Source organism: Echinops telfairi, unplaced genomic scaffold, assembly GCF_000313985.2.
Source record: "Echinops telfairi isolate 266 unplaced genomic scaffold, ASM31398v2 ScPeMD7_7425;HRSCAF=8463, whole genome shotgun sequence".
NCBI lineage: Eukaryota > Metazoa > Chordata > Mammalia > Afrosoricida > Tenrecidae > Echinops > Echinops telfairi.
In genome coordinates, this window is record NW_022111325.1 from 2,013,556 (window position 1) to 2,026,264 (window position 12,709).

Consider the following 12,709-nt stretch of genomic DNA (forward strand, 5'->3'; position numbering starts at 1 on the left):
TATAGGAGCATCTTCAAGGAGGGCAATTGCCAGAGAACGCTTTCTCTATGGCCGGGTCATGGCGACGGCCGCCGCTCCGGCCTGCCTAGCTTGCACCCCCTCGTTCTGTCCGACCAGATGCATCATTCTTAATCTTTTTTTTTTTTTAATAAAAGATTCTGTAGCCGTGCCTTTGGTGTAAAACACATGGTTTTACACAGCCCATTTTTAGGTCCTCTGTTTTTCCTTTCTAAGCACAAAGGAGAAACCATGTGAGATTAAACATGAGACCAGCTCTCTCACAAAGCACAGGGTCCCAGAGGGGCGCCATCTGCAATTGAGGAAGGAGGATTAAGGGATAAGAGACAAGAGACAGAGTTGGGGGTAGAGGACATGGAGTCAGGACACTCCAAGGTGCAGAGCTTCATACACTCCTTGTCACGTAGACTGCACCTTGTGTCACCTTCCCCCACAAAGCTGCCAGTTACCTGAGGGCGTCCAAAGAAACAGTAGCCGATTGGTCCCCGATGGAGAGGAAGATAACGTCAGGAACGGGGTAACTGGTACTTTGCAGGGTGCTGTGTTTCCCAGGGAACAGGAAGGAAGGCGACTACTTTAATCTTAGGCAAGAGTCAGAGCAGCCAGTGCATCCTAAACTCCCACGGCTGAGCCGTCAGCATTCTCCCACCGGGCCTTGCCTGAGCCGTGGAAGGTGGGCCTCACAAAACCAGACGGCCCCTTTAAGATCTTGCTTAGAAACCTTGTCAGCCAGGTGTCTAAGTTCATCACACGCAAGTTCTACCTCTCCGCAAACATTTGAACATCATTCAGACAAATTCTTTGTCACTGCATAAAAAGCGTCCCTCTTTCTTCAGTGTCCAATCACATGCTCATTATTTTCCTTTAAAGCTTCACCAAGAACATTGTTCACACCGAGCTTCTGGCAACAGCCTGTGTTCTCCGCCATGGTTAAGATCTCCACGATGGTTCTCCTCCCTTCCTTTTGAGCCCCCACCAGAATTTCCGCTGGGGACCAAGAGTCTACCAACAATCTAGACGTTACTGTTAGGAACACTGTGGCTGCAGCCACGGGCTCTGGCCTAGACACAATGGTGAGGACCGTGCCGGGGCCGGGCAGTGTCCCGTTCTGTTGTGCATGGGGACGCTATGGGCCGGCACCAACTCAGTGGCATCTAAGGACCACGTTAGGGACCATCCAACCCTTTCAGCCTCTGCTTTACCAAACTCCAAACCTGCTCCCACATTTTAGGTCTCTCAAGCAGCCCTCCCGCTTCTTGGTACCAAAGTCTGCCTTAGTTAGTTATCTAAGGCAGCTGTGGGAGACGTACCTCCAGTGGATGAGGTTGACAAACAGAAATGACGTTTCTGGAAGCTGTAAGTGCAAATTCAGGGGTGGGCTCTAGGAAAGTCTTTCTCTCCGTGTGGCTCTGGGGGAAGGTCCTTGTTGCTTTGGCTTCTTTTTCCCGGTTTCTTGGCGCGTGCCATCTTCCTCTCCCCCATCGCTGCTGCTTGTTTCAGCTCGTTGCTATCTCAGCTGAGATTGGCTACAGACCCGGCCTTATTCACATAACTAAGGGGATCCATCCCCAAACTTGATCTCAACTGTGGGCCCAGGGGCTGTTTGGGGAAGACAGAATCCCTAACACACGGCCTCTGTAAACAAGAGCCCACAAAAGGCAACGGGGTAACCCAGACTCTGGCCCAGTGGTTGGGAGATGTGGCCAAAAATGGGTACAATTTGCGCCTGCTGGAACACTGGCACCATCTGGGGAAGAATGCCTGCAGGGCACACATTTGCATTCTCCAAAACAAACAAGCCATCGCCACTGAGTTGTTCTGACTTGTTCCTCAAACCTCCCTGCCATCAAGTCAGTTCTGACCCGCAGCGACCGACCCACAGGACAGGGTCGGACTGTCTCTGGGGGCTCCGGAGACTATAGCTCTTTACAGCAAGAGAAAGCCTCTTCGCTCTCCTGCTGGTGGTCCAGCACGTAACCCATGACTCTATGGTTTCCAAAGATGGAGCTCTCTCTTGGCGCGTCCAGTCTCATCTTTCTCCCAAGGAGCAGCTGGTGGGTTAGAACTGCCAGCCTTGCAGTTAGCAATGGCTAGCTCCATTTCCCTGTGAGGCATAAGAAAATTAACGCTCTCAGGGGTTAAGTCATGAGCTCCCAAACCATGCCAGCAATAAAGAATGAGGTCTGAGTTTGGTTCCAGATCCGGTTGATGGACAGCTGCGTTCTTTCCTGGAGTCCGCAGAGCCTGGGGCAGGGGCAGGCCTCTGGGCATGGTCCCGCTTCCCAGGGACCCAGGGTGTGTAGAAGACCTTGGTCGTGCCACGTGCTTTGCAGTTAGGTTGTTGCAATGAGGCTGAACCCAGTTTGTTCCAAATTCCCCCTGAGCGCTCCTGGAACATCATCTCTAGGTGCCAGAGACCGGAAGTGGGGAAGGGAGAAGGTTCTTGGGCAGGGAGACGCTGCTTCCCCCAAACGAATTCTCCTTGGGCTCTAGGCCTCTCCCCCATTTCCTTAACAGGAAGTTTGGAAGGGGGAAGGATTGCTAATCCTTGTGTTTGAGTGGATTTAAGCATTTATGAAGACCTTTCATGTACATTGCCACTTTCATTCCTCTGCTGTAGAGCTTGACAGGGCACGCCCTTCGCGCGCGCGCGCGCGTGCGCGCGCGCACACACAGTCCACCGGCCTCCTCCATTTCCAGATTTGCAGCAGCCTCAAGAGTTGTCCTCTGGCTGATTTTGGAAGTCACCCTGCTGTTAAGAGTGGAGTCAAGACTTAGTGTAGGGGTGGGAAGGGGGGGGGGGAAGAGGAGCTGACATCAAGGGCTCAATAGAAAGTAAATGTCTAGGAAATAATGATGGCAACATATGTACAAGTGTGCTTGGTACAATTGATGTATGGATTGTTACAAGAGCTGTAAGAGCCCCCCAATAAAATGTTAAAAAAAAGAAAAGGTATCAGACCTTAAATGTTAGAGTAGACCTGCCTCTAACAACATGGGGGTCCATAGGAGCAATTGTATGGTTATAATAGATAGAGATCATAGTAAAGTCAAACAGAGTAGGAGAGACAGGAGAATGTCAAATGAAGGCGTCAGACACATTTCATGGTAGCATGCTCACCTCTGGGACGGCCAGGCTCTCAACAGCCAGGTCCTGGGTCGGGTCCCAGCAGAGAGTAGGGGAGGAGGAGGAGGGAGGAGAGAGCGTATGCTCTTTATTTCTGACCAAGGCTTATATATACTCAGGGGGGGTGGGGGGCGCAAGCCCCACTCATTACATAAATCACAGTAGGGGATGAGCTAGGGGTTTACATGCAATAGGAAGGGGAGGGACTAGGAGTACACATGTGACAAGATGGACGGACCCTAACCTTGGTCATTCTTGAGTGGGCTCAACCTTGCCTCTGGGCTCTCCTTCAAGGGAACGATCCACTATCCTAATAAGGAGGGAACCCTACTTAAGGTGGGACAGACTATACAGTCTGCTTGTCCCAGCTGGCTGATCACCTTTAGGGAGAATAACCTCTAAGCAGCTTGCACTGACCTCCACGTGTACAGTCATTTACCATGTGTAGCAAGCAATGTCTTAGGTTTGGCATATATTTGGGGAAGACAGCCTGGGGAAAAACCCTTTTGCAAGAGGGAAAGTTGATGCGGGGGTGGGGGGTGGGGGGAGGGAATGGGGAGCTAATAACAATGATTAAAAGAAGGAAGGAAATATAAAATTGTGTTGCTGATTGAACTATTGAATTGTATGATATATAAATTATAGGGCAATGAACTTGTCAAAAGAATAAAATAAAACACTTATACCAAAAAAAAGGGTTTAACATGGGTTTAAGTAGAGAGTTAATCCGAGGCAGTTCCACCTTGGCAAAGACAAGGGCTAAACCCGAGAATCCATTTCCCTTCCCGGCCTATTTCAAGTGCATCTATCTCTAAGGTAGGGTTACTGGCAACCAACCCCTACAAGACCATAGACAACAAGACAGGTGGCTGTTGGATCAGCTAGAAGCGCCTCTCTTGCCACCCTCCCCTGGTCCCTTTTAGCTTTCACCCTTCAGAGGAGCCCAGACGTGGAGAAAGTGCAGAGAACCAGGGGTGCAAGGGGATGAAGTGTTGGGTCTGGGGAAGAACCTCTAGGCTCTGAGGAGGCAGCTGTGGTGACATGCGCTGGCCTTACAGGCAGATCAGCCGACTCTGGGTCTGGTTCTGCCTCTGCTGGGCTGTTGACTGGGGCCAGGACGTTTAGGTCCTCAGGCAAAAGGAGACAATTTCCAGATACTTTGCGAATCTCCAGTGTGTTAATGTCTGTATGTGAAAGTACAGAGTTCATAAGGGACTCTATAGCTAGCTTTAAGTGGAGCACTTGTGGAGACCATACAGAAAGAGAACAAGGCTTTGTTCTTCTGCAACCAGGCTGCCACCCTGGGCCCTGGCCTCCATTTTCTGCCCAGAATTCCTCCCTAGGGCTCCTTCTGCAAACTCCACCTGCTGCAAAATGCAACTCATTCGGAGCTACGAAAACGACGTTTGATGTATTTTTAGGAAATGTCCAGGACGGGCAACTCTATAGATAGAGAAAGCAGATCGACGCCTGTCTCCGGCTGCGGGGGTGTGGGAGATTGGAACGCCGGCTTGTGAGTCTTTCTAACAGAGGATGGCAAAATTCTAAAAGTAGATTGTGTTGATGTTTGCACAATCCCGCACATATACTAAATAAAGCATTGCATTGTACACTTTAATCGAGTAAATTATATGGAGTGTGAATTCCATATCTACATTTTGAAAAAGGATGTAGTTGTACCTGACCCCAGAGGCCTGGGGGGGTGCGGGGGTGGGGGGAGGTCAGATGAGACAATGAAGTCAGACTGGCTTCGTTTCAGAGAATGTGTACCTTTCCCTAAGGTGATCCCTAGGGCAGAAGACTCTGACCATCTGATCCGTAATTTCCTTTGAGGTCTCGGTTTTTCACTTCCCCTTTCTCCAGTGTGAGGGCGGCTGGCCTGCAAACACCTCCCTCTGTCAAGTGGAAGTAATGTCGAGCCAGCCAGCCACCAGACTCGTGATGGACTCTCTAATGACATTTTCCTCTCCTTCCTCTGTGGTGTGTACAATGAGCTTTCTTTCTTTTAAAAATAGTTTCATTGTCATATACTTCACATATCGTACAAGGTCATCATTCGCGCAGTGATTGTTGTTAATGATTATGACAACAATAATCTATCTCTATAATAACAACAAACTATTGTGTTCGATTAAAAGACAATACCCACTTATGTTTGCACTCGCTATGAACAAAATCAGCATCGACTCCGTGGCAGTGAGTGTTAAATTTTTTCGGTCTGGTAACCAATAAGTCACCAGGGCTCCTTTAGCTACAGTACCTCCTGCTTTTTTTTCTTTTAATCAAAAGATCATTTTCATGCTAATTCTTATTCCCATTTCACAGACAAGGAAAGCCTGTTTCAGGGAGGGGAGTCCATGATGGTGCAAAAAGTGAACGTGCTCAGCAGCTAACTAAAAGATTTGAGGTTTGCGCCCACTCAGGTGCCTTGGAAGAAAGGCGTGGTTCCTGAAAGCCTTCAGAACAAAGTCTACGCTGACACACAGGAGGTCGCCAACTCCATGGCAACTGGAAAGTCACTGAGGATCAGGGATGTAAACTTAGTTTTCCAAGTTAGAGAACTAATAACGCCGTCGGGAGTCCGGGCAGAAGAGAGAAATGCGGGGACGGTGTCAGCCCGGAGGAAGTAAACGGAAGCCAGGAAACGAGCTTTCCCAGACCAGTGCGCAACCGGGGACCCACTTGGCCCCAGGCGGGGTCCCGCCCCTCCCAGGCCGGCGTCAGGGTGAAGCCCTCCCATTGGTCGTCCGTCACAGGGCCCATTCTCACACGAGGGAGGCGGCCAATCAGCGCCCCTCGTCTCCTCCCAGTCAGCCCACGCTCTGTCGCTTTGTGGTCGTCCCTCCCGGGGGACGCCGGGAGTTGTAGTCTAAGCGTGCCCTTGAGCCGATCCGGAAGGGAGACCGAGAACTACGCGACCCAGAGAGCAGAGCGCGGGACAGTTTGGCTTATAGGGAGCACCCCGCCAATCCTCCAGGACTAAGCTGGAACTTGCACGTTGGAGCAGGTGAGCGAGTTTGCGGGCTTGGGATTGGAGATGGGTTTGTGAGCGGGCCTTCTCACCCTGATGCTACTCTGATGCGCAAGAAACCCACTAGTTGCGTCGAAGGCTCTCCGCCTTGGGGATCTCGTGGGTCCGACTGGCTTCCCGTGCTGCGCCTGGAGTTCTCACCCAGAGTGCCGGGACCCCGATTTGTACCTCTGCTGCGAACCCCCTCTGCCGGCTCCGTTCTCCCAGCCGAGTTTTTCCGCGGCCATGTGCTCAGACCAAGCACGGCAGCCCGCATGTCCGCAGCCCCCCGGGGTCACGGACCGGCCCTCGCTCCTTCGCGGGAGCGTGGCCCAGAGTCCGGCCCCGCTCTCCACGCCCCATCATGGGGCATCTGGGCGCCACATCTGGTCCTGCTTCTTTCCAGTTGTGATTATATCCCTTCGAGCCTCAGTTTGGCCTCTGAACAAGGGTGATTTAAGGGTCTTTCCTAGCCCCTGATCCTGAAACACTTCCGATTGAAGGGTCCTCCCTGCCCCTCGTCCTGGGGCATTCTTGCACCGCTTCCTCCAGCAGCCTGGAAGACATTCAGTGCTGGTCGTCTTTCTTTCAGTGGCAGCCTGTTGGTCAGCCTCAGACGTCCCAATCATGCTTTTTGCCTCTTTCTGTGAATGCCCCAAACTGAACCCACAAGAAAGGTGGGATGGGGGAGTTGCCGCCGTGCATCTGCCGTTGTCCTTGCCTCTGTAGTGAGTGCTTGGTGCCCCTCCCTATACCACCCCCAGGAATGCCTCCGTCCCGCTGGCTGAGCTCTATGGGGGCCTTCCTGCTGCCAGGCCCCTGCTGGGTGCCCCAGGTGAGGTGCCTTCGAGTCCCAAGGCAGCCCTCCCTGGTGCAAGGGTGCCCAGTCCTGGGGGCCAGGCGCAGTGCCCGCCGCTGGGGCCAAGCGTGGATAGAGGAGCCTCGGTGAGTGTGGTGGAGGTGAGGGGCATCGGGGAGGGGAGCAACCCACCAGGGATCTGATTTGTCCCCCCCTTCCACTCTCTTCAGAGCATTTTGCTCCTCTCTCAGAATGAATGGAGACCAGAAAGTGGACGCTTACGCCCAAGAAAAGGAGAATTTCATCCAGCATTTCTCCCATGTGCTCAAAGTGCTGGTCGAGGATGACCTGGGGCACCCAGAGACGGGAGACGCTGTTGCCCGGCTCAAGAAGGTGAGGGATCATGCCCCTTGGCGTGAAGGGGGCCTCTGGCCCTCTGCATCTGGGGGATTGAGTGGTGGCTTTGCGGGGGACTTTGGCCAGTTTTTCCCTAGTGACTGGGTGTGCCCTGAAGTAGGTGGGGCCTTTGCCTATCAGTTCCATCCCTTAGCTCTGGTACCAAACTTGCTCTGCAAGGGCATGGAGGGCCACCTTGGGGGTGGTCCTTGAACCTGATGAGTGTTCGACTATCCTGAGAAAAGACACTAAAACTCAAACGATTCCAACTCATAGCGACTCTTTAGGACAGTAGAACTGCCGCCGCAGGTTTCTGAGAGAGACTGTAACTCTTTCTGAGAGTAGAAAACCTCTTCTTTCTCGCTCAGAGTAGCTAGTGGTTTCGAACTGCTGACTTTGCCATCTGCAGCTCACTGCATCACCCACTTTGTGTCAGTACTGTCTGAGGGGAACCAAGGATAGAAGAGGACTTTCTATGCTGGGATGGGGCTTAACAGAGGAGCCTTCTCAGGGGCTTAGGGCTGGTTGAGGGCAGGGCAGCGGAAAGCAAAGTGAGAGACCACAACTGGAGGAGATGCCATTGGAGGGGGGTGGAGGTGTCCCCCAATCTGTCCTTTGTCCAGTTCTGTGGTGCAAGTGAAGGAGGATTTTGGTTGACAGGCAGCTTGAATGGTGGGTGGGAGGAGTTAGTTGGGTAGAGGGATGAGTTCTGAAGAGGAAGTTGGGGGAGGGCAGACAGCTGAAGCTGAGCCAGCAGGGCCAATCCCAGAGCTGGGTCAGAGTTTCCCCAAAGCTCAAGCCCTATGCTGAGCTTGGGACCGATGTCTGTTCATGTGTGCTCTGGAGCCTTAAAGAACCCTGATGGCCCCTAGTGTTTGGCTGCTGGCTGGGAGCTCACCAGTGACTGCGGGAGAGAGCATGGCAGTCTGCTTCTGTAAAGACAGATGGTGTCAGGAAGCCCATGGAGCAGGTGTCCCCTGCCCTATAGGGTCGCCGTGAGTTGGAGTCCACGCAACAGCGTCTGCTTTTGTTGAATGTTTTTTTTTTTAAGATCATTTTATTGGGTGCTCTTAAAGCTCTTATAACAACCCATATATCAGTTGTATCAAGCACAATTGGACATATGTTGCCACCATCACTTTCTAAACATTGACTTTCTATTTGAGCCCTTGGTGTCAGCTCCCCTTTTTTCCCTCCCTACCCCGCCCCCCAGTTGATAACTTATTATTGTTGGTGGTGTTTTCATGGAAGCTTTCAATTTACTGGGGGCTGCAGACCAGAGGGAGCAGCGAGGGCCTGGAGACTTCTCTCGCTGGGCTCCAGGGCTTGGGGCGAGGAGAGAGCCATTGCAGAGCCTGCCTAGAGGAGGGGTTGAGGGGGGACGAACCGCTGGGTGGGGCCTAAAAGTACGAGAGGGCAAGGAGAGGTCACAGAGGAGCTCCTGCCTGGACGCTGACACCCTGTCTCCCTCCTCCCGCACCCAGGTCCTGGAATACAATGTCATCGGAGGCAAATACAACCGAGGTATGACGGTGGTAGCTGTGTTCCAGGCGCTGGCGGAGCCCGGGCAGCAGGATGCTGACAGTCTGCAGCGGGCGCTGACCGTGGGCTGGTGTGTGGAGTTGGTAAGGGGGCTGCCTGGACAGGAAGGGCCTGAAACTGGTCGCCGATTGGTGTTTGGTCCCTCTGTCATCAGGGGACAGTCCGACGGGGAGAGCTAGCAGGGTGTGGGCCTTCTTTTGCTGTTGGGTCCGTACTTTCAACCGCAGTCCAGCTATGGACCAGGGCTTCAGAACTGGCAGAGAGGCCTCAGCTCCGCCCTCTGAGCAGAGGACAGACAGAAGAGTGATGACCGCCGTTCAGATGGTGATTCTGAAGCAGAAAAGGAATCCTGGCCACCCACCATTCATTCTTGAAAATGTTGTAAACGCTCGTGGCTGGGTGCTGTCAAGCTGGCACTTAGCCCAGAGGGGATCACTGCTGCCCGGCCCGCACCGTCCCTCTCTCACTGGACCTCTTCCTGTTGGAGCCCAGTGTCACTCAGCCAGCACAGGGGCTCCTCCTCTCCCTCCACCCAGCAGGATGCCCTCCCCTGGTCTCAGGTCCGAAGTCCAGGTGGTGAAACTGCACTTTTTAAGGCACATGTTTAGCCGTATCCTCTACAGACGTGTTCATTTTGTATGTGTGTGTGGGAATCAGTCCACTCAATATTCTTCCCCAGGGTGCTTAACTCGTGTCCAGCTGACACATGCCTGTGAGGCCCTGGAAAACACTGTGGCTTGAGTCAGGGTCCTCTCAAAGTGTCACCAGGGAGTTGTGACACTTGGAAGTCCCTTGTAGCGGGTTTCCCCAGCACAATCAGTGGCTCATCTCCTGAGCGTGGCTCTGTGTGAGTTCCTGCGTGTGCCCCGCCCCGAGCTGCAGGCAGTGCTCAGGACTGTTGCTGGCGGCCGAGGAGCCTGAGGTGCTTCTCTGAGATGATGTGAAACGGAACTGCCCTGCCACCACCCCTCTGAGAGGCCAAGGATGGCCCGGGCTCAAGTCGGGAGGGGGCACTGCTTCCTTCCCTGGGTGCTGTGCCCACAACCAGAGCGCTGGCTGCACCGGCTCTTTCTACACCGGAGCTGTCTCAGTGGGAGATGGGGCCATGCCTGACACCAGGGACCAGGGTTTGGAAACTGAGTCTTGCAAAGCTGCTTAAGGAAAGCCCGTGGAGCATGACTGCCAGAGCACAAGGGAGTCCTCTTCTGCCCATCCCTCAGGGGCCGGGGCCAGGCTGTGCGAGGACATGGGAATGCCGAGACTTGTGGGGACTCCCTAAGGGGACTAAAGGGCTCCCCCCATTCTAGGGGAAACACGCTCAGCTCCCTGTGCGTGGACTGGCCCCGCAGAAAAAAGACGGCATTCGCCGGAATCTGTCCAGTTCCAGCCCAGGAGATGTGCAGCCCCCCAATGGGTGGCCTTGCGGGGGGGTAGGGTGGGGTGGCTAGTCTCTGTGGCCCCTGGGGTGTGCAAGCCAGGGAGCTCTAGGCACAGCCTTGGTTGTGTAAGAAGGCAGGTGACATCTTACTCTATGCATCCACTGGGGTCTCAGGTGAGACAGGACAGAAGGTGCAGGCGTCCCCTAGTCCCCCGGCACCAAGGCTGCCCTAGGCTTGCCTCTGACTTGGGAAGTTTGAACCACAGAGGTGGGCAAGGCCGCCTCTCCTGGCCTGTCTTGTTCAGACTCCTGGGACCCCAGGTGAGAGTAGAACTGGCCCAGGGAGGTTGCTTGGCTAGACCCTCTGGAAGCAGATGGCCACTCCTTCCTTGAGCAGAGCTGCTGCCGGTATCACAGCTGGTGGCAGCCACAGTGAGGGTCCTGGGGGCTTAGCCCATGTGTCCCTCTCTTGCTAGCTCCAAGCTTTCCTCCTGATACTGGATGACATAATGGATTCATCCCTCACCCGCCGGGGGCAGCCCTGCTGGTACCAGAAGGTAAACAGCTGGAGACCACAGGGAGGTGCAAGAGGGAGCTGGCTGGCGGGGTTGGGGGTGGTGGTGGGGTGATTGGTGACTGGCTCATTCCCGCCCCTCCCTCCCTGCCTCCACACACAGCCAGGCATAGGTCTGGATGCCATCAATGACGCCATGCTGCTGGAATCCTCTATCTACCGCCTGTTGAAGTTCTACTGCCGGGGGCAGCCCTACTACCTGAACCTGATGGAGCTCTTCCTGGAGGTGTGCTGCAGCCTGGGCAGCTGGGGGCGGGCACAGGACATACTGAGGGTTCCCGGAGGAGGCGGAAGGGAAACGAGAAAGGAGGCTGGGGAGGCTGGAGTGGAGGCGGCCAGGAGGTCTGCTCTGCCCCTGTGCCGCTGGGAGAAGGGGCGGGGAGGGGCAGGGAGAGAGAAGGTGAGCCTGGAAGGAGCTCTGGCCCCAGCGAGGGCGTTTTCTCTCTGCACCACTGTCGGCTGGTACATGAGGACATGGGTCCAGGGTGGCAGGGTTCCCAGTCCTTGGGGGTGGTCCAGCTCACGGCCTCTCTACCATCCGCAGAGTTCCTATCAGACTGAGATAGGACAGACCCTGGACCTCATCACTGCCCCTCAGGGCAACGTGGATCTCAGCAGATTTACCCCAAAGAGGTGAGGGACTAGGGCGGGGGCTCAGGCCTGGCAGTGAGGGTGGCCCCCGGGTGGATCTTGCCCTCTGAAGAGTTTATCTTCTCCCTTGACTCAGGTACAAATCCATTGTCAAGTACAAGACCTCGTTCTACTCCTTTTACCACCCCGTCGCTGCTGCCATGTACATGGTGAGTCTGTGCCCCCGCCCTCCCTGCCTGTGGGCTCCCGGGCAGGAGGGCACAGGGAACGGGGCTTCCTGGAAGGGGCAAGAAAGCAGAGCAAGGAAGGAAGCTGAGAAGAGTAGCCAATGAAGGATGATGGCCGTGTGGCCTCCTCTGAGAGTGTCTCCCCCGCCATAATGTGAGGGTACAGCCCCTACCTCACAGGGCTGGTGTCATGCTGAATCCAGGCATGGGGTATGCTCAGTCAGGCCATAATGGAGCAACACACCTGGAATCTGCAGAGGGTGAGTAGGCGGATGAACTGCCCACTCGGCTGCTTCCCAAGGAGCCCTGGTGCCACAGTGAGTTCCGTGTTCCCTAAGTGTCTTTGTCTCCGGAGCTGGCACTGGGGAGACGACTGAAGTGGTGACCCAGGCCTAAGGTCTTGTGAGAGAAGATGGCCTGAGGAGGGGCCCTCCAGAATGGATTTTTTAAATTCTTAGAATTCTTCCGATTCCTAAGAAAGCTTAGCCACAAAGCAGTAGGAGTTTTGAGCTTCCTAGATTGGCAGTGGGGAGGCCAGAGGTGACGGAATGGAGAGGAGGTTTGGGGGCTGCATTCAGGGACAAGACCCCACAGGAGGAAGGGGAGGTGAAGGACCCTCTTGGCTGTAGCTCCTCAGTGCCCTTTCCCTGCAGGCGGGCATTGACGGGGAGAAGGAGCATGCCGATGCCAAGCGGATCCTGCTGGAGATGGGCGAGTACTTTCAGATCCAGGTAGGCAGGCACGAGGCGCTGACAGGGACAGGTGCCAACTCTCCTTCCCTGCCTGGAAGCCTCGTCACCCCGTTTTTCTGCCCTCTCCTCACACCTCAGGATGATTATCTGGACCTCTTTGGTGACCCCAGTGTGACAGGCAAGGTTGGCACTGACATCCAGGACAACAAATGCAGCTGGCTGGTGGTTCAGTGTCTGCAGCGGGCCTCTCCGGAGCAGCGTCGGGTCCTGCAGGAGAATTACGGACAGAAGGAGGCAGAGAAGGTGGCGCGGGTGAAGGCCCTGTACGAAGAGATGGAGCTGCCGGCCGTGTTCC

At 54.6% G+C, this 12,709-nt stretch overlaps 1 protein-coding gene across 3 annotated transcripts in view; it reads left to right on the forward strand.

Annotated features, from left to right (window-relative positions):
* The first annotated feature begins 6,762 nt into the window (after positions 1-6,762).
* The window catches only part of FDPS (farnesyl diphosphate synthase), a 6,618-nt gene continuing 671 nt past the window's right edge, over positions 6,763-12,709 (forward strand). The window contains exons 1-9 of one of the 3 annotated variants that reach the window (XM_045298495.1): positions 6,763-7,100; positions 7,185-7,347; positions 8,835-8,975; positions 10,747-10,827; positions 10,948-11,070; positions 11,389-11,477; positions 11,572-11,644; positions 12,316-12,393; positions 12,493-12,666. In XM_045298495.1, the coding sequence (XP_045154430.1) occupies positions 6,838-7,100; positions 7,185-7,347; positions 8,835-8,975; positions 10,747-10,827; positions 10,948-11,070; positions 11,389-11,477; positions 11,572-11,644; positions 12,316-12,393; positions 12,493-12,666 (1,185 nt within the window). In that variant the 5' untranslated portion in view covers positions 6,763-6,837. Of the gene's footprint in view, positions 7,101-7,184; positions 7,348-8,834; positions 8,976-10,746; positions 10,828-10,947; positions 11,071-11,388; positions 11,478-11,571; positions 11,645-12,315; positions 12,394-12,492; positions 12,688-12,709 lie in introns of all 3 variants that reach the window. The other 2 variants (XM_045298494.1, XM_045298496.1) reach the window with 2 other exon arrangements.